A 22,771-nucleotide genomic window follows, 5' to 3' on the forward strand; every position below is an offset into this window, starting at 1 on the left:
TTTTCCTTTTATTTCAATTTTACTTTTTACTAATTATATATTAGTAAATAATAAATAATGACTTTTTCTATTCATCATGACAACATACCGATGCCGACACCAATTTTTTCCACCACCTCGTTGTCATCACATTAACCATGTACTCTGAATTTTTCACTGCTCCACCACCATCTTCTATAAAGAAAAAAAATGTTGCATACCAACTAGTTACATCATGAAAAAGATTGGGAACCTCCAAAGCTATTTTCTCAACTCGATGATTTACTTGAAATTTTGGTTTAAGCATGAACAAAATTCAATAAACATTGAGCCCGTCAAACCAAAATACACATCTTGGATTGGCTATCGTTTATGAGCGTGAAAATTACACATCGCCATTTTTTTTCCTTTTATTTCAATTTTACTTTTTACTAATTATATATTAGTAAATAATAAATAATGACTTTTTCTATTCATCATGACAACATACCGAAGCCGACACCAATTTTTTCCACCACCTCGTTGTCATCACATTAACCATGTACTCTGAATTTTTCACTGCTCCACCACCATCTTCTACAATCACCATATCTTTTTTCCTCCACCTCGTCATCACCTCTTTTGCAGCAGCTTGTGACGCGAAGGGTTAGAGAGACGGGTCGAAAGCAATACGAAATAAAAATCAATAAATCTAGGAGATGGTGGTTGGCAATTGGAGGCGGAGACATGAAAGAGAGGAGAGTCGAGAAGAGAGGTGGTTGCACATAGTTACGGTTTGAAAATATTTAAAAGAGAATTTGATTTAAGTTTTTTGTTATTGTGTAAGAGGGTATACATTGAAGAATAAAAAAATTGGGTATATTTGAACATTTAGAAAAAAAGGGAGGTCTACCATGCAATTTTCCCATTAGTAATGCTATCCTTCAATTTTTATTTTTTTAAAATTATTTTTGGGCTCTTTTATTTTTTAGATATTGGGCTGATCCGTAAATGATGAGTTGGACTTTTGTTAGTATGGTCTACTAAGAATCAAAGCCCAATATGAATACCTCAAGTTTAAAGCCCGTCCCGTATATTGAGTATAGTGGCCCAAAAAATTTAAACTAGATGGAAAGATGAAAATGTTGGAAAAGGAAAAGATTTCCATTTCGAAGTTGGTGATTAAAAATAAAAAATGGAGATTTGTTCGTATAAATAAGCACGATTGAGGTGATTTTCGTATAAGAATAGAACCGGTCGTGGCGTATGAATATTGATGTATGGGTCCAAATTGGTTTTATTTTCTCAACAATGCATTTTTTTGTAGTGAAAATTTGTTAAACGACAAGTTCCAAAAAGCATGTCCAAGATGATTGTTAAACCCATTAATAAATCTATTTTTCATCATCTAATTCTCATTTAATGTCACATGTTTCGGATTATTTTCGAGTTATGCTCTTTACTCGTTAATGTTGGGTATTAGTACTCTTCGAAGTATGCATGATAAGCTCTCAATGCGTCTTTTTAGTTGAAAATTTGTCAAAACGACTGTTAGAATTGAATTTAATAATCTATTTTTAATCTTTTAATTCATATTATGACATTACCCTTTTCGACTTATTTTCACGCTATGTTCTTCTCTCATCTGTGGAGACTATGAGTACTTTTTCAAAGTATTATTGGCAAACATCGCAACACGTATTTCGGGTTGATAAATATTGTTAAACGACAAACTCAAAATAACAAGTCAAAGATGGCTACCAGAATTGAATTTAATAATTCTATTCATTTCCATTTTAAACGTCAATGTAATTAAAGTTTAATTTAATTGACTCATCTTAATTATATAATTAACTCTAAACGAGTGAAGGTCTAAGGCTCCACGTTTAGATAAAACTCTAAATTTTAAGAAATTCCATTTCAAAAAATAAAAAATTCGACAGAATACGCGAGTCAATTTTTTCCTCCTTGATAATTAAAAAAACTTATCTTGATAAGATTAGTTTACGAAAATTCAAACCTAATAAGTAATATTATAAAATATTAGCAATGAAAATGTTCCTACATAATAAAATAACATTAAAAGTAATAGTTTAACATTAATTATAGAGTTCTTCGTCACTGTCGATTTAAGAATATATTATCTCAGTAAACTTAGTTTACGAATGGAATTTTCTTCATTAAATAAATTAATAAAAAATGTTACCTTTATTTTTTTTAGTAGTAGCTAAAAAACAATTAAAAACATATTACGAACGAATTGTCTGTTACTAATAAAAACTAAATAGTTTAATTAATTTGATTTGCCGGAAAAATGGTCCATAAATAAAGTTGTTTAGATATAAAAAACAATAATGAAGAAAACTTTTGTCCTGAATAAAAAGAAGATTTGAAATATTTGTGCATGAAAAAAATCTTGTATTATCGACGAAATATTTAAATAAAACTATAAAAAATTGAAGAAAGAATAAATACTTCTCTATCGGTGATAATCAATTAAAGCAATGTAATTAGTTTCATTCGTGACCTGTTATCGGTGACCTACCTCACTGTATGGTGTGATCTATGATATTTGTTCATAAAGGTATGGTCAAACTGACTTCTTTTCTATAGAGTATCTTAACAATTTATAACCAACAAGATGTAAATTTGAAATTTATCCATCTTTTGCAGAACATGTTCCTCGTTGAGGCTCGACTTATAGCCTATTCCCAATGACCTCAATTACTCGCACTTCGCAAAAAAATTTACCCACGAATCGACTTTCTAACAATCTTTTGTTTTCATTTGACCATGAGAAAGGTTCGTTTGATCCTACTGATAAATTAGCAGTGGTCATACCCTCTTCATGCTTGTCCCCACCTGTCTTCTGCCCCAATCATTCGAAGACGGAAGAACTCAGATCTCAAAACATCTATCGAGCTACAGATCGATCAGAAAGGAAAGGCCAACAAAGAGGATACAGACACTTCGAAAAATGCTAATGTGCTTGATGATAGGAGAAGTCTCGCTCGCATTGCTCCCAGCTCTCAGAAGCTTTTCTGGTTATGCTGCTTGAGTGGGTTAGCCTTATTGTTGTGGCCACACATCGCCATTGGTCTGAGCTATGTAAGACAATGCTAGATTAGTGAAATGCAAACTGTTGGCTGGATGAGTCTCGCGGCATTTTTTGGGCTGTTTTAGCTACCAACCATGTGGTTGCTGTATATATGATCTTGAAAATAGAAATATTAGACAAAATATTAGCGGGAACAAACAAATATTGGCTGATAAACGATTGATATCAATGTTAATCGACCAAAGTTTGGTTGCAAAAGGGTGTAAATTAACAAATTTTAAACCATTGTCATTTGTCAAAATGGTTGCTAATGACGTCCACAAAACATTTTGGTCGTTGGGTGTTATATATTTAGCAATTAGATGATTAGTTTCAAAAGAAGTTAACGACGGTGAATCCACCAATTTTCAATTTTTCACTTTTACAAACACCATGATTGAACTCTTTAGCAACCAAATTTTGGTCACTGTAAGTTATATATATTTAACGACCACAGTGTACTCGTCTCTTAAATCCTTCGTTTTAACTTTCAAAATTATTATATTTTAATTTTCAGTTTTTGTTTAATTAAAATCTTAATTTATAATATAACACACAATTAAATATTTGAATGGAGGTCATGAATTGATTAATTTTCGTGAGTGTAGGGGTTTAAATTGTACACTATAAAAAGGAAGGACACCATGAAAATCACAATCTTGAGATACAGTTAGAAAACACAATTTGAGATGATTAAATCCAAAAATATTCTCTACAATTTTATAATATATTATTTTGGCAACTCGATGAAAGACTCGTTCAATTATTTCCCTATGATCGTGCTCATAGCAGGAGAACCACATGAGTTTTATTTTGGAGTCGTGTAGTGTTGAAAGAACCCGCACGAAGGGCAGGTAACACGACTTTAGGATAGCGTTTTCGACGTGACTCATAAGGCTTGCTTTTCTAACACTCTTCTTATTCTATATTATTATTGAATTATGTTTATATCATTTAATTGATTGGGCTAATTGATAAATTTATCTACACACAAATCAACAAATTTTCAACATTAGCGACCACAATTATTTGGCCGGTAAAGATTTTTAACTACCAAAAAATAACCTTCTCGCTGGAAAAATATATTTTCTTTTTTGGGTAGTGTTCATAATCCCATCCCTCTAATCTTTTCCCACCAATTCAATACAATATATCAAACGATATAAAATTATTCCTACTATATATCTATATATCTTAAGTTCTTTTTGCTATAGTTGTTATCAATGGTTCTCTATCCGCCTCAAGAAACCATATTCGTGAACGAAACATACTTTCTTCCAAATATAATATTATAAGATCTAAAATAAGGATTTATTTTTTTAATCAAACGTGAAGAGTGAAGTATTGGACTTTTGAATCAATTTTACAACACAAAATGGGAAAAGAGATTTTAAGGGTACGTTTGGTTTGCGTTTTTGTTTTCTATTTTTAGTTTTGAATTTATTTTCTGTTTTTTGTTTTGAGGAATTATTTTAAGATTGTAAAAAACACGTTTAGTGTGTGTGTGTGTGTGAGTCACGTTATTTTGAAAGAATGTATTTTGAAATAATAGATTGATGAAAAATGTGTGGTTAAAAAAGAAGTAAAAGTTTTGGATTTATTTATAATATCATTTTGTTGAAGAATGCGTGGTTGAAATAATGTCAAATTACTTTTTAAGAATATTTTTTTTGAAAGAATGCGGCTCAAACAGGGCCTTAGTTTGTTATTCTAAAACACTGTTTCTTAAAACAGAAAATTAGAAAATGCTGGTTTAAAAATTATAGAAATAGTTTTATGACATTTTTCTTTCAATTAATTTGATTATTTAATAAAACATATCAATTTTATGCTAATATATGATAAAAAATATAAAATTTAAAGTTGATAAAAAAAGAAAAAGAAAAAGAAAAAGGAATCATTGTAAGATCGAGAGATAACATCGTAACACCAGAGAGAGTTTTTCCACTAGGCTTCTTGAAGGAGGTTGGGACGAGAGAGAGTTTGAGAGATATGTATTTGTATTTGGGTTTGTTTTTATTAATTATTTTAATTTACGAAAATTTTAAGTTTATGTTTTTTGTTTTGAGTTTTTTGGGATGTCAAAAAGTCTTTTTGAGTTTTATATTGTAAAATTTTCCTTGTTTTCAAAAGTACATTTTTTAAAATAACATACCAAACACATTTTGAGTATCTTAAAAAACTAAAAACTAAAAATGATATCAAAACGGCAAATCAAACGTACTCTAATATTCCTAGCTACCTCTTTTAATGCCAACGCACAGCATTAAAGATGGCTGACCCCTCAGTCGTGAAATCAGATAATAATCTTTCTCTCAACTCACAATCATGAACTGGCCAAGATTGCCTTTATTACATAATTTACTAGAAACGTATTTGAGTGTGTAAAAAGCTTATTTCTGTATTATTTGGTTCTAGATCCTCTCTCTGTCATTGGCCAAAACTTTAAACTTAAACTTAATCCCATTTGATCAAACAGATTAAGTTGCCAAACAGGGTTTGTAGGTTGAAGTTTGGCGGACGAAGCCATCAACCTACTCCACCAACATTAATAATTAAGCATTAAATAGTACATCTAACATGGCAAGAGTTGAACTTTTATTCATTACACTGTTGAATACTGTGAACCGGATACTTGAATAGCTGATCCAGTTTTCACAGCAAGAAGCTCTATTTTGAGAAGTTTAGAACACTTGATCCATTATCTATTCGTGTTTTTCTTTCAACTTGGGGAGAAAGGAAAATAGATATGGAAGATTATATCATACAATTGATCGTATTTGGTGTAATCTCATGGANTTCTTTAGCAGTAACTTTGGCTTCTCTTTCTGTTCAAGATTGGAGCTGCCCAGTATGCCCTTTGGCTTCCAAGTCTTCTCCTCACCAGGTATTAATCTTATCCCTGTTATTAAGTTTCTAACTTCTGGATTCTGTGTTGGACTTTTCGTTGGTTCTTGGTTCAATTGAAATTGTAGATTGAGACCAGAATCAGTTTTTCATAGCTAGAGTTCAGGAGCTACCACACCATTTTATGAGCTGATTCACCATGAAAAGAAATTTCATTTTCGGAGTGATTTTCAGGGGTCGTGCACGCCCTCTCACGTGCAGACCCATTCAAACCTTCTCACGGGTGACAGAAAGACTTGAACATACGTTTTGTGTCCTTGATAACACAAAGGAAAAATGAACCACTGGTAGAATGGTCATCCCCGTTCCCCACTGAAAAACCACGATACAAGACATTTTTTTTCCCTATAGGCGACGGAGATGGTTATTCAAATTTTGTCTTCAACAAAAGCACTCAAATATGTACCAAATTAATTTTTCAAATAATGTCACGACATTTGCACTATTTTTTGTTATGTATGTTGCAATAACACTTAAAGTAACTTCTCAAGCATTTTGGGAGTGATTGGAAAGTAAAATTACTTCGTGAAAAAATAGACAATCCTGTCGTAATATTGATTTTATTGGACATGAAACAGATGCAAACCCTGGCAGTGACAGTTGCTTATCTAATCTATGATTTAGTATGCTGTCTTTTTGACAAACGTGTGAAGCTTGACAATACAATTCATCATCTTGTAAGTATTGTTGGACTTGTGGCTGGCCTTGCCTATCAAAGGGTAATGTTCTTTTTTTTCTTTCGTTTTATAATTTTTCCATATAGTAAAATCTTGATTATTTCTTGTAAAGACTGCTAAATTTAGGCAATATTTTTCTTGGTTTAGTGTGGATCAGAAATGGTTGCAGCATTGTGGATTACAGAAATTTCCAGTCCATTCCTTCACTCAAGGGAACTTCTCAAAGAGTTGGGATACAACAACACTGACCTTAATTTGGCTGCCGATGTTAGTCCCTAACGAACAATACTAGAACTAGATCGAACTAACCAGTTCGGCACAGTTTTGAGTTAAAACTTGACAGATTCTGGATCTTAGAATCAAGAATTATGTTAATTGGCATTGTTAATTTTTGCAGATTATGTTTGCGGTCATTTTCACATTTGCAAGAATGGTTGGGGGACCTTATCTCACTCATGTGACTCTATCGGCTAACAACCCACTTCTCATTAAGGCAATCCACCAACTCAAAGAGACATATTTATCATTTTACAGATCGAATGCCAAAAAAGGAACTAATCTACTATTCTTATATGCATGAAGATAATCAATTCGGTTTTTGTTTATTTTCGTTTTTGCAGGCAATGGCCGTGGGACTTCAGCTTGTGAGTGCTTTCTGGTTCTACAAGATTGCGAGGATGGTGATGTACAAATTGTCTCGGAGGGCCTCATCAAATAAAGTTGTCGCAAGACAATAGTGCTGTGCTCAACTTGTTTGAAGTTATTGATTTCGTTTTTAAGTTTTTAGAGTAGAAATATGTTTATTTATTGAAATTGTTTAAAAAGTCAAGACCTATTAGAGTACTAATTTAAATTTTGTTATTGTTCTTTATTAATAAGTCAACTATTATCTGCAAAGGAAAATTGCAATTTGCACGCAAAGTTGAAAAAAATAAATTATTGAACACCAACATTATTGGGATTTAATGAAACTTAATCAAATTGGCACTTTTCTTTGAATAAATATGATTTGATGCCACGTAATCCTCTGAACTAGATTTTTCCAAATTAATTAGGTGCGCTTGACTCAACTGTTTTAGAGAGTATCAATATTTTCTTAAATTAAAACTCTATTTGAAGTACTATTAAATTCAATCTAAATTACCTATTAAGCCTTTGCACTGTGACGCGTGAGATAACTCCACTCCTGTTCTTTGTACCACTGGACTATACCCCGGGGGGCAAAATCCATTATATTATTGGACAATGACAAGGTTGACATAACACTCAATTGATACAAAAAACTCCATATGACACTTAAAAAAGAAAATAATAATAATAATAAATGCTTGACCATGTTACTTTTTTCAATTTCGAGTAAAAAATTACTTATCTCATTCTTAAAGTATTTTTACCGTACGATTAAAATTATTAAGTTTTTATTTTCAACTTTAATCAATTAAAAAGTTTATAAGTAATCTTTTTTTATGAAAAAACAGCCACAAAAAACCAAGAAGACAGAGAATAGTTCAACAATAAGGTCAGTTATTTTATTAGTTTAATTTGTATGCTATTATTATTTTTTTTTTCAGATTTCTTAACTTTTCAAATTACACAATAAGTCTGACTTGATAAATTTTTTTTTTAATTGAAGATTAAATAATATAATATTAATAATATATTTATATTTGTCTTAAAAAAAATTATATTTTTTATAAAATCATTCTCCAAAGGTTCTTGTCTCACTTCGTTGCGAAACATTGTATCGGTGTATTTTTTTATTTTTTATTTTTTTTACACATAATGACATGAGTACTCTTCTACTTCAAATTTCATTCAGTCTCGTCTAATCTCAACATCATTTTCCATTGCTAACTCTTCACGTGCACCCTCGAGTCTTCGAAGTTCTTTAGAGTAGGAAAGGTGTATCGAGAAATCAAATTATTAATATTTAAATTCAGTGGTCGAGAAATTCAAATTTTGATGTTCTTATTCTTTAAAAAATTAATATAAATATACGTGGGCCTCCACCTAATGGATTGCAATACAATTTTTTTTATGAATGGGCCAGCCCGAAGATCTAGCTTAAAACCTAAGCCAGACCCAAAGTTCAAACTTACACTGTGCGAACTAAATCCCAACTACTCTAGTCCCACATCGACTAAACACAGTAATAACTTTCATTTTATATTGCGATGCGAGCAAAACCTATATCGTCCCTTCGGGGACATCCGATAAAATTGGAACGATACAGAGAAGATTAGCATGGCCCCTGCGCAAGGATGACACGCACAAATCGAGAAATGGTCCAAATTTTTTTTCTTTCAGTCATGCCGGAAATTTTGTTTTTGGCAATTTTCAGTGGTTTCCTTCGATTAGGGTTTCTTTTTCGAGCTGCTGAGCGTTGAATTCGTTCCCATTGTTTTATTCTAATGAAAATCTTACTTTTTGCTAAGAAAATATTTATTGCTCAATTCAATTTTATTTTTCTTCCAATATTTGATATCATGGGTTTTATTGTTCAACCAATTTCCTTTGCTTGGTGAATTTGATATAATTATCACAGTGAATACAGTATGGGGGGACAAGGATGTGGAGGTGGGATGATGGCTCACGTTAGCATTAACCTAATTGCAGGAATCTGGAATCCCTATTCCGGTGAGAACACCAGATTTATAAACCTTGTTCATAATTTCGGTTCCTTAAAATTGCTTTTGAAGATTGTGTCCTAAAAACTATTGCGTGTTTTAGCCTCTGTGTATGTACAGATTAGTAATATGGCCTGTAGTGACTCATTGAGTAGAACATTGAAACTAATGCCACAGTTTTTCTTAGTTAAAGTATAATTTTGTGGGCATCTTAGGATCAAAGCCTTATGTAAATAGAAAAACATTAGCAGAAATGAAATTTGATTTGGTTGTGGGATTGAATATACTGATTGATGGATAAATATGAATTCTTGGATACCGGTATGTTAGTATTCACAAATAATTCCTGATTTTCAGGATCTGATTTGGTGTAAATGTAGAGTTCTCTCCTTGTATATTTTTGAAAAAACAAAAAATGAATGTAACTCAATTGACTGGTTCACTGTACTGGTAACCAACTCTCCTCTCCTTTTTGTTACGCTCTTCCTCTAAGTTTACTATTATGCATCTAACCAACCATATTTGCTCAGATGTCTTAACAGTCTCGAAAGATTCTCCCAAAATTTAACCTCACCTTAACCAACTCATGAATATATGCACTTCTTAATCTCTTTTCTCACCTTAAGACCTATCTACCTTAACATTCTCATCTAAATGTATATAAACATCTTGGATTTGCTTTTGATAAACGTGGGATGAGACAAATTCAATGCAATGCATTGCTAGAAACAACAATGTGAAGAAATTACCAGACAATAACAAGGTGCTTTGGCTTTTGATTAAATTAGTTTGTGTTGTCATATCTGAAGTTTTTATTCAAAATCTAATTCGATATTCACCATTTTAGATCTGTTGGTATAATCCATATAAGAAATAAAAAATATATAGAACATTTAAAAATAATAAATTACGGATATAATGAAATTAATGAACAATAATAGATATTTCATTATTTATCATCTTGACTAGTTACCTATGATTCCTGTTGCTTCAACATGACAATTTTCAGCACCATTGTTGCTAGTGCAATAGGACTTAGCTGATGGATGGGTTATGGTTTCATTGGAAGTGCTAGTAGTGGACATGGGGGATTTGAACGGGTTGGAGCCTGGAGGTGGTGGATTGGGAATTGACGTAATAGAGGAGTGGATTTGTGTTTGGTACTTGTGTAATTATGAGATTGGAAAGGAGTGCTGGAAGGTGACTGTTGAGGACTGGAAGGGGTTGATGTTGGCAGTGATGAACGATGGAAGGTTGTGAAGATGGTTTAGAGTTAACTTTATGGGTGTGGTGGTAATACCTACAGCATCTGCTGATGGTGGAAGTCAGAGATTCATTTTATATGTAAATATTTTTACCCCGAAGGAAATTGCATTGCAGATTATGGGGGGTGGTTTCCATGATGAAAGGCATTGGAGTGGGATTTTTGGAAGTGGGAAAGGTGGTGATGGCTCTTTGTAGAAGAGAATCTAGTTGATGCCAGCCATTATGGGGGATGGGGTTGAAGAAATAAGCAAGGAGGACGATGTGTAAACTCAATTCACAGCACGTGATCCCCCTGGCTACCTGGGACATTGTGCTAAATCTTGAGCTGTAATTGAGGAACATCTAAAGACAAGAATTTTTTTGAGCTTGATCGAAATTTTGAGAGCAAACACCAAATTTATTGGGATTATTGCATAGTTTGTTGTTGTATTTTCAAAATTAGAACTCAAAACCACTCACTAACTGGGGACTAAGTCTTGACTTCCAGTTTTGAAAGTATATTGGTTGAAACAACCATCCTAACAGAAAGTTAAAAAACTTTTCAACTGCCTTTGAAATTGGATGTCCATAGAGATCAGCAAAGATAATTGCCAACGGCATCTAGATTACAAACAAGAGGGTAACTTCCAAATGTTTGATTGATTCATTACCAACTTAAATACAAAAATTTACTTGCAGAAAGAAAACTGAAACCATACAATAAGTCATATAACATACTTCATCTAAAGATGCTGAATAAATTTTCAGTTCAGTAGGTGACAATTCTTCCTTATTTCACCTTTTGAACCAGTAAGAGGACTAATGTTCCCCATTTTGACCATGGATTTTACAAATTTGGGGAAGAAAAGAGCCTCATCTTCTGCATAGCTTTTAACTAACTCCATGGTTTGGTGCATGTTTCCAGTCAGCAGAACTTCATCGGAATTGAGAAGCCCTTTGCCCCATAATATGAGCTTGAAGTATGTGTTATCAAATTTAACAGGGGATGCAAAATCCAGTGGTGAAATGTTATTATCTCCACCAACTTTAGGGCAGATTTTTTGTAAGCCGTTGTAGTAGGTTTTCTCTAAAGTGGTATCTGGTTGGTTGTTCCCGTTTTGATTGTATAGCCTTTGTCTGAATGTCACACATCTTGCCACCCCAATTGTATGGCCTCCTGCAATTTAACATGAGAGAGAATTATTAAACAAACAAGTTATAAGCACATCATACATATGCACAGGTTTTTTTTCATCTTTTTGCTTCTTCTCATACTACCCAAATAGTGGATATTTTTTTGATTATTTAGTAAATGTGTTAACTGGGACGTAGTAATATATGAGTAAATCCATTCTTGTAGAATAGTTTTACCCGAAAGAGCGACAAGATCTTCGACGCCCAAACCTTGGCGCTTGAACTGTGTTACGAGGGTTTGGATGGTGGAATTTGGAGCAGGAATATCAGTGTTTGATCGACTGAGACTTGCTGTTTTTGAGTCTCTTCTTCCTAATGGCACTTCCCAATGCGGTCCACCACTCTGTATCATGATCATCATTACCATAAGTTTCATGTAAAAATCATTTGAATTTTGATCTTGTCCTAATTAAGGCGCGGAAGGTACACTTGAATATGTTTTGATTAATTTCTTCATGCAGTTTTAAAAGATCAAAGGGAATACTGTTTTACTTCTTCTCAGTAAAAAGCAGTATATGGCTCTTATTTTTTTTGAATAAACCAGAAGGTTAATTTAAAATTTCTTACTAATACGATGGAATCCCGAGCAGCAAGGGCCAGAACGTCTGCACATGAAACTGTGTGAGGGCATACTGCTTCCAGTTTGGCCTTGATCTCATCAATCACTTCAAATCCCCTTATGGAATTCTTGTTTGGTCCAGAATTCTTTTCACTAACTATTGCGTCACTATCATCTAGTAGGATCGATGCATCACAGCCCTATAAACATATTCTGAATTAGTAATATGAAAGTAAATACTTCAGTGCTACTAAAATAATTAGTTTATGTATATGAAATTTTAATCAAGTTACCTGCACAAAGCAGTCATGAAAGTGGAGTCTCAGCAAAGAGGCAGCCATTCTGGGATTTTCTGAAATGGCCTTTTCTAATACAGACATTATAATCTCATTAGCTTGTGGGCATGAATAATCGTAGAATTCCGGGGTAAGCCCCAAGTAGCTGCCTCCACCTCGACCATATCCAGAACCCGGAAAAGCTTCTAGCAGAGAGCAAGACAGAAAAGGAAATGCTATGAGACTGAAAAGCACCTTGATTGAAGCCATTAACAACTGCAAAAGGTACTAAAACTCTCTTCTTCGGGAGATTGCTTTGCGATATTCCTTTGAAGCAATTCCTCTATATATACACATATCTTTATACATGGAGAGAAAAAGATAGATCATGCAATTATATCAACTGCTCTTCTACCAAATCCCCCTACTTTCACTATATGCCTCTTATGGCTAAAACTGACCCCTTCAACTTGTAGTATCTACTCCTTAATGGAAATGGATGATGGAGATGGAGGAGGAATTTGAAATTTGTGACAGTGTTTCTGGTTTTAGTTTCACCTGCTCCACGAACACATATAGATATCCCTATTTGTCACATTCTTGATCAGTCTATGGACTTTTACCTCAGTTAGCAATTTGCTTTTGTTTTTCTTACATTTATTGCCCAAATAAATGGACTGCAACAGACAAAGAATGCTCTATTTACGGGGCTACAAAATGTTCCAAGATTAACATGTTGTCCCGTGGTTGAACAACAATTCCCTTATTTATCAATCGGGAGATCAGTTTTACTATTGAATTTATGCCGGACCAGTATGGGTGGTCGACCTTGCCTAGTGTAGAATCGTACTGGACGACCAAACTAAAAATTAAAAAAAAATCTTTGTCTCCTATATTAATCCATGAGTGCGTAAGTATCATTGAACTATCTTTGTAGTAGTCGACAGTTTTATCTCATTCTTTAAGATCATTTTCTTGTTTCTTCAGTCTTTTAATAAATGGTGAAGACTAATCAGTGTTAATGCGGTACATTCTTTTTGAAGTAATTTCGTTTAAGTTCTACAGAAGAAACCATATTTGTAAATGATGATAACGGAAATTAAACCACCCTCCTACGCCAGGATTGATCGGATTGGTGCAGCCATTTTTGGGTGGTCGACCAAGTTGTTCCAATGTCATAAGTCTTGTATGATGTTGAAAATACTATTGCTCCGATTCTCCAGAAGGTATTCCTCCTGTCTGCTAGGAAAGAGACTTAAGGCCCCAGTTTGAGCCCCTTTAATTTGAAAAAATGTATTATGGAAAAATAGTAGTGAATGATAGAGAATGTGTAGTTAAAAAGAAGGAAGTTTTTTTTTTTTTTTTTGCATTTAATATTATTTTAATGAAAATGAGTACTATATAAAAAATAATGGGAAAAAATTTAAAGTAAGGGATGACAAAAAGGGGCCTAAATATCCCCATCCCCTCCCTCAATATACGAAAAAAATAAACATAGTTGTTAAAACTGTTTGAGACGTAAACCCATCTTAAAAGATTGTTCTACTTGTTTACTTTTAGCATACAGAAAGGTATACACCCTCTCACATATGGGGTCCACATACAATAAATTATATGTGGGTCATTCTTCATATGAGGAGGGTGTAAATCATTATGTACACCAAAAGTGTATAAGCAGCATCAACCAAACTTAAATATGCCATCCTACTGTTGTTCTTCAACCAATATTGCTGCAATACTTATGTGTTACTAATGTTTAGGAAATAATCAAGAAAAAGAAATTTTCAAGTATGTGCAAATAAAAATGCTATGTCGCCTAAACATGGAAATTGTTTTGCCTTTGTAACGAGAATGGGATTTCAGTTACTTTACCTAGAGCTTTACCTTTTGAGAAGTGATTCTGTGGAAAATGTATATTCTGGTAAATGTGCAACTAAAATTTAAGAAAAGTTATGAGAAAGTATGGAAAAATGATTTTTCTTTCTTTTGAAAATGCGTTAAAGATGATGTGGTGAAAAATGATATCCAAAAAGGGCTCAATATCAGTCATGCAGTTATACAAGATGAATTCAGGGGCTGTGATGGTATGGTGCTTTTTTTGATCGTGGATCAAAGATGTGTGACTAAGAGTCTTTCAGATTTTTTAAGGGATAAATTTCACGTCAAATAAAACAAAGAATATTAACCTACATTCAAGGGTTTGGGTTCTTGTTGATCTTTTAAGATGAAACTAGAAGTCTTGATATGCTAACGGAGTCTACTATAATCAAAGGTTTAGACTACTCCTCTTAAATATGTTTGTCTTTTAAGATGGAACTCAAGAGTTAACGGATAAATTCTACGTTGAGTAAAGATAAGAATATTAGAGCATATCCAATAGTGTTATTTATTTTAGAGAAAATCTTCTACCATATAATGAATATTTTAAGGAATTTTTTCAAAATAAAGAGCCAAACTTTTTAAGTAACTCTAATAAAAACTTTTATCTTCATTCATTATTTTGTTTTCCCATGAGCAAATATTGTCCATCCTTCAACAAATGGATAAATGGACCTGATGTAGGAATTAAAGAAGTATTTTTTTCTTCTAATAAAAAAAGTCAAAGAAATGAGTAGAAAATTGTGCATAATAAATGAAGCATGGATAGAGACTAAATTTGACTCTCTACATTTGGAGGGCGGATGCCCCAAAAAGAATTTTGACCTTATAAAATGGTAAATGCATTATTCACAATTCTTTGAGGGGGGGGGGGGGGGGGGGGGGGGGGGGGGAAGAAAAGAAGAAAGGACTAATGAAGAGCCTGTTGAAGATGTTGTTAACCAACATATAAGAAGTTGAGCTATTCCTTCGGACAATGTCGATCTTTTACTATTAAATCAGAAATTTTAATATGATATCAAAGCTTATTAAGCTCAAACGAACAATTTGATTCAATTAAGATTCAAGCGAGCATAAAAATTCGAAATTTGGCATGTTTTGTGAGGACGTGTTAATGAATAAATGATAAGAATATTGATCAACATTGAAGGATTTGTTCTAGAGTCATGTTTGGTGTACATTTTGGTTAACACCCTTGTTTATATAATGCCACACAATATTATCTCGTTTGACAGTTTTTTTTTTAAAAAAAAAAAAGTTTTTTCAGCCAATGATTTTTTGACAATGTGTCAACAAGTGTGTACAAATGGCAAAATACTTTTTTCTACTCCTTTGAACGAGGAACTTATAATACTTTGTTTACTAGTAAAGAAGTAATTTATTTTTTTATTATATATTTGTGGGTTACACGAGTTTAATTGGAAGATAATAATTATTGTGCTTAATTTTTTAGAATATTTTTATGTCCCGCTGGATTTGCAACACCTCAACACCTTTTTCATAATTTGAAGTTTTAAGTAAGAATGATTAAAATCCAACTTGCACTCAGTGGTAGCTTGCATTGCTTTATATACAGATTTTTACAGATTGTGGAAATGGAATACAAACAATGATTGAACAATGAAATGGAAACTATACAAATAAATCTCCTATGATTACGTGACTGCCTTTGGCATGCTATGGGAAGAATTTGATTGAGGAGTGATATCCTCAATCACAGTAGGATCTCCAACACTAACCCTACTTGTAAACAATCTCTTTTAGCAATACGAAACCATGTGTTACTTTAGGAGTAGGCATGTACAAAATGATAAATCTGAATTGAAACGGAATCAATTGGTTTTGGTATAGTCCAATTCTTCTTCTGCTTTCAAGAAAAATCAAAATTGTTAATTTTTATTCTTGTTTATTTATTTTCATGCTTTCTATAGCTATCGACTCAAATATTGATTATTCTAAATATCTATAAATTATGTGATTCATATAACGGATAAGTTTCTATCAAAATTAAAAGAAATAATTTTCGTACCAAGTTAAAATGTGATTTTGTAGTTGGAATCGAGGATCAAATCATAACTCTTGGCTTCTCAACCAACATAATCATGTAGTTCATTTAGCTAAGGAGGAAGAAGAATCTCTTAAAGAGAAAAAATTGATATCATCTTGGAGATGGTGGGGGAGGGGTTGACATCTATATATGAAATTATCTACACCTTTTAGACCTCTGCAGAATCCCCTACTCCTTCCCTTGTTATGGAACTACTTGTCAATACTTGCTCTGATTCAGTTGAAGACTGCAAATTCTTCTTTGTACATTTCTTCAATCATAGGCTTCCATAGTCGAACTCGAGCATTTATGAACCAGTTAGAAACCTGAAACAATCGTTAAACACATGCTTAAAAATAAGAATAGTCGAAACCAATGGAAATCATTTATAGCATAATTTTCATTTGAACAGAAAAACTAAGTACTTGGTTCTTTGACAAGCCTGTTTGTGATGCCAACATAAGCTTTTCTGAGTCATTAGGATATCTGAGAAAAAAAATATCTTTAACAGGCATCGTTTAGGAGCAAACTTGAAGTTATGCGGGAAATCGATCACGTACGGATGAAGGAAGTGTTCAAAGAGCCAAGCACGAAAAATTGTCACAGAAGTCTCGGGTAGTCCTCTTATCGGTCTGCAAACTTGTCTCGATGTTTGGATGATTCCTAGCTGTTGAAGTGACATTCGATTATGTCTTGCTTCTTGATCAGACAAACCCGAGCTAAATCTCGGCATGTTTTTCCTGATCTTTTTTCGCATGACATGAATTTGAAATAAAATTGCATTCCTTAAGCTGCAAAAGTGTTTGGACATAGCTCGGAGTGCAAGAACAGTGTAACATTTTCCTGCTCCTGAACCTGCTATAACCTCAAATGATGAAACAGTTTTCTCCATATGATGATAATAATCCTCGTAATGTCTTTCCACCTGAAAAGCATACATCAGTCGAAAACAATAAGCAGATGGGATGAGACAAAAGCTGTTGAATTAGAGTAATCCGAGGTTTAAAGGTAATGAATCAACCTCCTCAAGCAAGGCTATAAGCTTTACAAGGTTGAGGTAAGTTTCATGTTTTTCAATCAACATTTCATTGTTTGAAAACTCAGCTTTGAGTGCGAATGAAGAGCCTTTCTTGCAAGCGCGCGATAATTTCTCAATGCACTTCTGGTTGCTCAAATCAATGTCCTTTCCCCCAACACTAACCATTTCTTCTAGAAGGGATTGAGCTGGTTTCAAATATTTCGAGCTCCCAATTGCAGCAGCAAATGATTCAGTTCCATACAATGTTGAACAAGATTGATTCACCGGAGAAAAAGCATTTCCAGCGAAAGAAATATCATTAGCCATTCGATCAAGTCCCGTGTAACCATGACTAATAAAGTTTGATGAATTTAAGGATCTTTGCCTGGATTGCATTGACCCTAGAGATAGAGATAGCCTCTGGGCTTGCTGAGAAACCTCAGTCGATGTTCCAAGGAGATCGATTAGTTGTCTATCCCGGTCGATATGAGTTTCATCTGTTAGTTGATGGGCATGAACAAGGTCTTTAGATCTAGACATTCTTTCATCCAGAGAATAAGTGTGTGGCAACAAACCTAGATACTGTGGGTAAGGACTATTTTCAATAGAATCTTCTGCATAAGGATCAAAATGTTGATTTCGAAACTCATATTGACTAGCTATGGAGTTTGAGACAATGAATTGGTGTAGAATACTTAAATTGGAAATCGAGGGGGAATCTTGTGAAACCATACTAACAAATTGCTAATAAAATCACTGACAATATTTTTGATAAAGATTGGATCTTGATCATCAAATTAACCAGAAGTACAGAGTGCAGAGTTAAATGGATTTTTTCAAAGGAAACTATCAAGGTAGAAAATGATTTTACATTGTAAATATGGAATAAGATTAACATTAATAAAGAGTTCAATCTCATACTACAAACAGAAGATTTCGGAAATGCAAGTACATATGAATGGTAAAAATCTTGAATTGATCTCAGAAAGCAAAAGGATTCTTGAGAAAATGATGGATGCAAACAGAGGCCAAGGGTAAAGGAGATGAGGTATGTAGAGAAGCGGACATCGATGACAAACCCCTAAATGCATATTTGGTGCGCAATACTAGTAAATTACCCGACAATAAATAACATAATTAAACAACTTATAAGAAGAAAACATGCCTCTTAATTTGATAATAGTTCATTGAAGAAGGAAAGCATAGATTCTTTCTCTGTATCTCCTCTTTTTCTGATGTAATCTAATATTGTGTACCCTAATGTCAGCATACTGAGAGCCATAAAAGCTATATGAACATATTTTTTTAAACATCTTTGAAGAATCAAATTAACCAAGTGAAAATGCTGAAATGATATGGTCAAATGGTAGCCTCACCCTATCCCTCCACCCCCTCTTCCCTGAATACAAAACAAGGAGCTAAGGCATCAAGATTTCAGCTTTAATGCACGCTATACATTTCCTTGGGCCACTAAAATAGCGCCACTAAAATAGCACGTTCAGCTCAATCTTCTCTCTTACTATTCACAAGGTAGAAATAAGCCAACATGTTTAATTGTTTTCTGCCATCTAGAAAAAAGCAAGGCAAAGTAGTGTGTCTTTTGCACACTTTCAGTTTTAAGATTGTCTGATTGGGAATCCATAAACATATGGGAATATGTAGCCTTTTTCATATTAGCTGTTGTTGGATGATGTTGAAAGGACATTGCAGGCATAATCTTTCAAAGACAAGAATGTGATGTTTAAAATTAAGTTCCTCATGCAGTAGACTAATGGTATGGTGCTGTGGGCTGTTGAGATTAATGATGATGTGTTGGCTCTGATACTACTTATTGTAAGGAAGTCCCAAAATAAGGTTTTGGGCACAACATAAAAGAGAGCAAAACGAGTTAACGTAGTTCCACTCGACCTACGTCCATGAGCAGAAAAATGAACTTCGATTAACGAAATGTAAGAATAGGAAAGAGACCAAAAGACACTAGTAATGATTACCATTTTTGCGCACTTGTCCCTTTCATTACTTGGTCACTTTCTTATTTTGTAGATTTGTTGGTCAATAAAACTACAAGGCTATTTACTGATAAAAGCGACTGAACAATCTAAACAGCCTAGCAAAAGGCAAAGGAAAGTTTTGCTTTCCTGGGTTATCCAGAATCTCTTGATAAGATTCATTTTCAACCACAAGAATCATACAAGACGAAAACATTAAGGATATGAAACAGTTTGGTAGCAAAAGAAAATGGAACGAAGGAAGCTTAGATTATAACTTTATCTGCTAAATTTAAAACCAAATTTTCATAGAGAATGTAGATCACCCTGTCATTTAGGAATTCATTTTGCATTTAAACATTCAATGGCCCGAACATATGAACATACAATAGGTTCGTGTACAATTTCCTAGTGAGCTTGTGAACAGATTTGCAAGTTCGAAACACTTTTGTACAAAATAGATAACAAGATTTCAATATTTTCATAACAAAACAGTACTCTTGGTGCCTGATTGCTTTTATTTTGTGAACTTATCAGAAAAATGTTAGTCATACACGCATTATCATATCCAATGAATGGAAAACTACAATTTGTATGGAATTTCCTTTACAAACAACTGTGACGTGAACTTTACATACTATACAATGGAATATCAGAGCATGTCTATCATGCTTAATTCTGGACGTCTTGATTATTTCTGCGCACACACAAAAAAAGGAAAAAAAAAAATCCTTTGCAAAAAATAAAATAGGGCAAAGCATCTCTGCCTGTGCTCATGTTGCAGGTAACCTTTTTATCATGCCACAAAATCGGAGAAGAGGTGGGGATTGGAAAACCTGTGCTGTTGATTTACGGGGTCCATGTAACGGTATTCCAATTTGTTGAGACCCATTGAAGAAGCTGTAGTACCATCTTCGCTTGGTTGCGTTCCACCAGATATTGGTTGGGGATTTTTCTCACAATGTTGCAACCCCAGTGCAAGTGACACTTGATTTCCAATTGCGTTACTCGATGTGGAAACATCATGTCTATCACCAGCAGCTTCAACAATCCCACAACCAGTCTTCTCGCGTGATACCGTTTCATCGGAGAAAATCCTATTATCAGCCACATTAAGAAGTTTCTTGTGATGTAATTCAATTCGTCCAAAATGAAGTTCATTGTCTCGATAAGGACCAGCCTGGTAGCTCAATTTTGCTTCATGTACATTCCATTCTGAGCTTGAAATAACATCTGTCATAAACTCACTGGACTGAGCCATGTGGTTGCCATTCACCGATGAAGACATTAAGCTTCCCTGATGTTCTTCATCTCTGTCATCATAAGAAGACTTCTCCTGTGCTGCTGCTGCATGTTCTGGCGAAGTCTTAGGTTCTGCTTCTGCATCCCCGAACTCCTCTTTGTACATCTCCTCAATCATGGGTTTCCAAAGACGTACCCGTGCATTGATAAACCAGTTCGCAACCTGATCAAGTCGTGAACATATCACTTTTGACTCTGATTAAATCATGATGCTTCCACTACGACTATTAATTTCCAGGCACCAGTGTAGCTAAAGGGATTGTGTTTATGCTATTGCATGGAAACGTGCTATATAAAGTCGAGAGAATATTTTTATCTATCAAAGATCAAGGATCAGAATTTAAACAAATGAATTGACAATCTTCATCACAGTTTAAGCATATGAATATATACCTGGCTTCTAGTCAATCCTGTCTGCTTTGCAAGGATGATTTTTTCCGAGTCTTTCGGGTAACTGTGGATTAATGAAAACTTAGTAGTTAGGACATTGTTCTATAGTAATCAGCAGTGTCGATGAGAAGATAGTAGATAACATACGGGTGAAGAAAATGCTCAAAAAGCCAGGAACGAAGGACAGAAACAGCATTTTCAGGCAAGCCTCTTTGTGGTCTCCAAGATTGTCCAGTCATACCAAACTGCTGAAGTGCCTTTTGTTGCCTCAGTTGCTGATCCACAAAGCGAAGACGAGATAACACTCCTTGACCATGTGAAGTCACATCTTGCTCCCCCAACACTTTTTGAGTAACTTGAATATGCCTCTTGATTGCATCACGCAAGCAGCGGAACTGGCGGGAAATTGTGCGACGGGCAAGCGTAGTGTATGGTTGGGCAGCACCACGTCCTACCACCATTTCGAACGATGATACCAGAACTTGCATCTGATGGTTATAATGTTTGTATCTTGTATCCACCTACAGCCCAAACAGTTCAAAAGGAACAAATGAAAACTCTAAATCAAGTATAATTAATGAGACTTGGACCTAAAAAGAGGAGAACTAAGACGATAATATTAGTTGAAGAAATTGTACAAATGGTATCACCTCATCCAACATAGACAATAGTTTTGTTAACTTGTTTTGTAGATCACGTCTTTCAGAAGGTGAAAGTTCAGAAGAAGCATTGGTAGTTAACTCGTAAGGTTCAGAAGACATCAAGCCCCCTTTCACATCCGTCCCTATTGAGCCATCTCGACCAAGTGAATTGAAGTCCTGGCATTTCTCTGGCTTTTCGAGAGCTCTGTGAACACTGACTACTTCATTGAGTAAATCTCGAGCAGCACTGAGATACTTTGAGTTCCAAAACGTTCTTGTAATTCCTGTTGCTTCACATAGAGATGACATAGAATGTATTTCCTTGGGGCTTGTCAAAAGTTGAACACCGTTGACAGCTCCATAATTGACAGTATCCCGAGTCTCTCCAGCTAAATCAAATGACAGATATTCAACATTCTTTAGTCCATTGACTTGAGAAACCTGCGCCTGGGAATGAACAGCATGCAAACTCAACGGGGAGGAGAAACTTGAGTCCGTGTACTGATTGATATTCGAAGGCCCTTGAACCAAGGATGGTACTCGAGATCCCAAGCTGAGAGATAATCCATTATACAGAGGATTTTGTTCCGAGCTGTAGGTGTGGAGTGGTTGTTTAACAAATTGAGAATCGGTCAAAACAGTATCACCATCTGAATAACCGGGCATCGCATGTAACTGCCTATTTATTTGCTGCATACTTGCAGGAACCCCAAATGGAGGAATAAATACCATCTCGCCTCTGTTTCTGATAGTTTCAGCTTCAACATGGTCACTAGTCGATACAGAATTTCCAGAAAATAGGTTTGCTGCATAGTTTAGAGTAACAGAAGGTTGGTTTAAAGACATTTTGTCATCAGGAAGCTCGAATGACTGATAAGGAGTAAGAAAATATGAAACTGGCTTAGCAGTCTCCTTCCGTAGTTAAACTCGAACAAAATGAAGCCATTTGTTTTCTGCACTCGTTTGAA

At 34.3% G+C, this 22,771-nt stretch overlaps 4 protein-coding genes across 5 annotated transcripts; 1 reads left to right on the forward strand and 3 right to left on the reverse strand.

Annotated features, from left to right (window-relative positions):
- The first annotated feature begins 5,860 nt into the window (after nt 1-5,860).
- On the forward strand, nt 5,861-7,509 carry LOC111382659 (transmembrane protein 136-like). Its single transcript, XM_023006690.1, has 5 exons — nt 5,861-5,942; nt 6,541-6,681; nt 6,787-6,906; nt 7,037-7,132; nt 7,260-7,509. The coding sequence occupies exons 2-5, from the start codon at nt 6,541-6,543 to the stop codon at nt 7,374-7,376; spliced, it is 474 nt and encodes a 157-aa protein (XP_022862458.1). The 5' UTR covers nt 5,861-5,942; the 3' UTR covers nt 7,377-7,509.
- A 3,643-nt stretch (nt 7,510-11,152) lies between these two features.
- Nucleotides 11,153-13,181, reverse strand: LOC111382653 (peroxidase 9-like). Its single transcript, XM_023006684.1, has 4 exons — nt 12,558-13,181; nt 12,273-12,464; nt 11,883-12,048; nt 11,153-11,688 (listed from the first exon to the last, which is right to left on the reverse strand). Exons 1-4 carry the CDS (start codon nt 12,807-12,809, stop codon nt 11,276-11,278), a joined length of 1,023 nt encoding a protein of 340 aa, XP_022862452.1. The 5' UTR covers nt 12,810-13,181; the 3' UTR covers nt 11,153-11,275.
- Nucleotides 13,182-16,451: 3,270 nt separating this feature from the next.
- Nucleotides 16,452-18,841, reverse strand: LOC111382655 (BEL1-like homeodomain protein 11). Of its 2 annotated transcripts, XM_023006687.1 has the most exons (4): nt 17,486-18,841; nt 17,025-17,389; nt 16,890-16,950; nt 16,452-16,790 (listed from the first exon to the last, which is right to left on the reverse strand). In XM_023006687.1, exons 1-4 carry the CDS (start codon nt 18,212-18,214, stop codon nt 16,701-16,703), a joined length of 1,245 nt encoding a protein of 414 aa, XP_022862455.1. In that variant the 5' UTR covers nt 18,215-18,841; the 3' UTR covers nt 16,452-16,700. The 2 variants fall into 2 exon arrangements, with proteins under 2 accessions (XP_022862455.1, XP_022862454.1); XM_023006686.1 differs by having other exon boundaries at nt 16,890-17,389.
- Nucleotides 18,842-20,035: 1,194 nt separating this feature from the next.
- Nucleotides 20,036-22,765, reverse strand: LOC111382650 (BEL1-like homeodomain protein 3). Its single transcript, XM_023006679.1, has 4 exons — nt 21,813-22,765; nt 21,310-21,683; nt 21,166-21,226; nt 20,036-20,935 (listed from the first exon to the last, which is right to left on the reverse strand). Exons 1-4 carry the CDS (start codon nt 22,647-22,649, stop codon nt 20,267-20,269), a joined length of 1,941 nt encoding a protein of 646 aa, XP_022862447.1. The 5' UTR covers nt 22,650-22,765; the 3' UTR covers nt 20,036-20,266.
- Nucleotides 22,766-22,771: the final 6 nt, after the last annotated feature.

The sequence above is a fragment of the Olea europaea genome, unplaced genomic scaffold (assembly GCF_002742605.1).
Source record: "Olea europaea var. sylvestris unplaced genomic scaffold, O_europaea_v1 scaffold2544, whole genome shotgun sequence".
Taxonomy (NCBI): Eukaryota; Viridiplantae; Streptophyta; class Magnoliopsida; order Lamiales; family Oleaceae; genus Olea; species Olea europaea.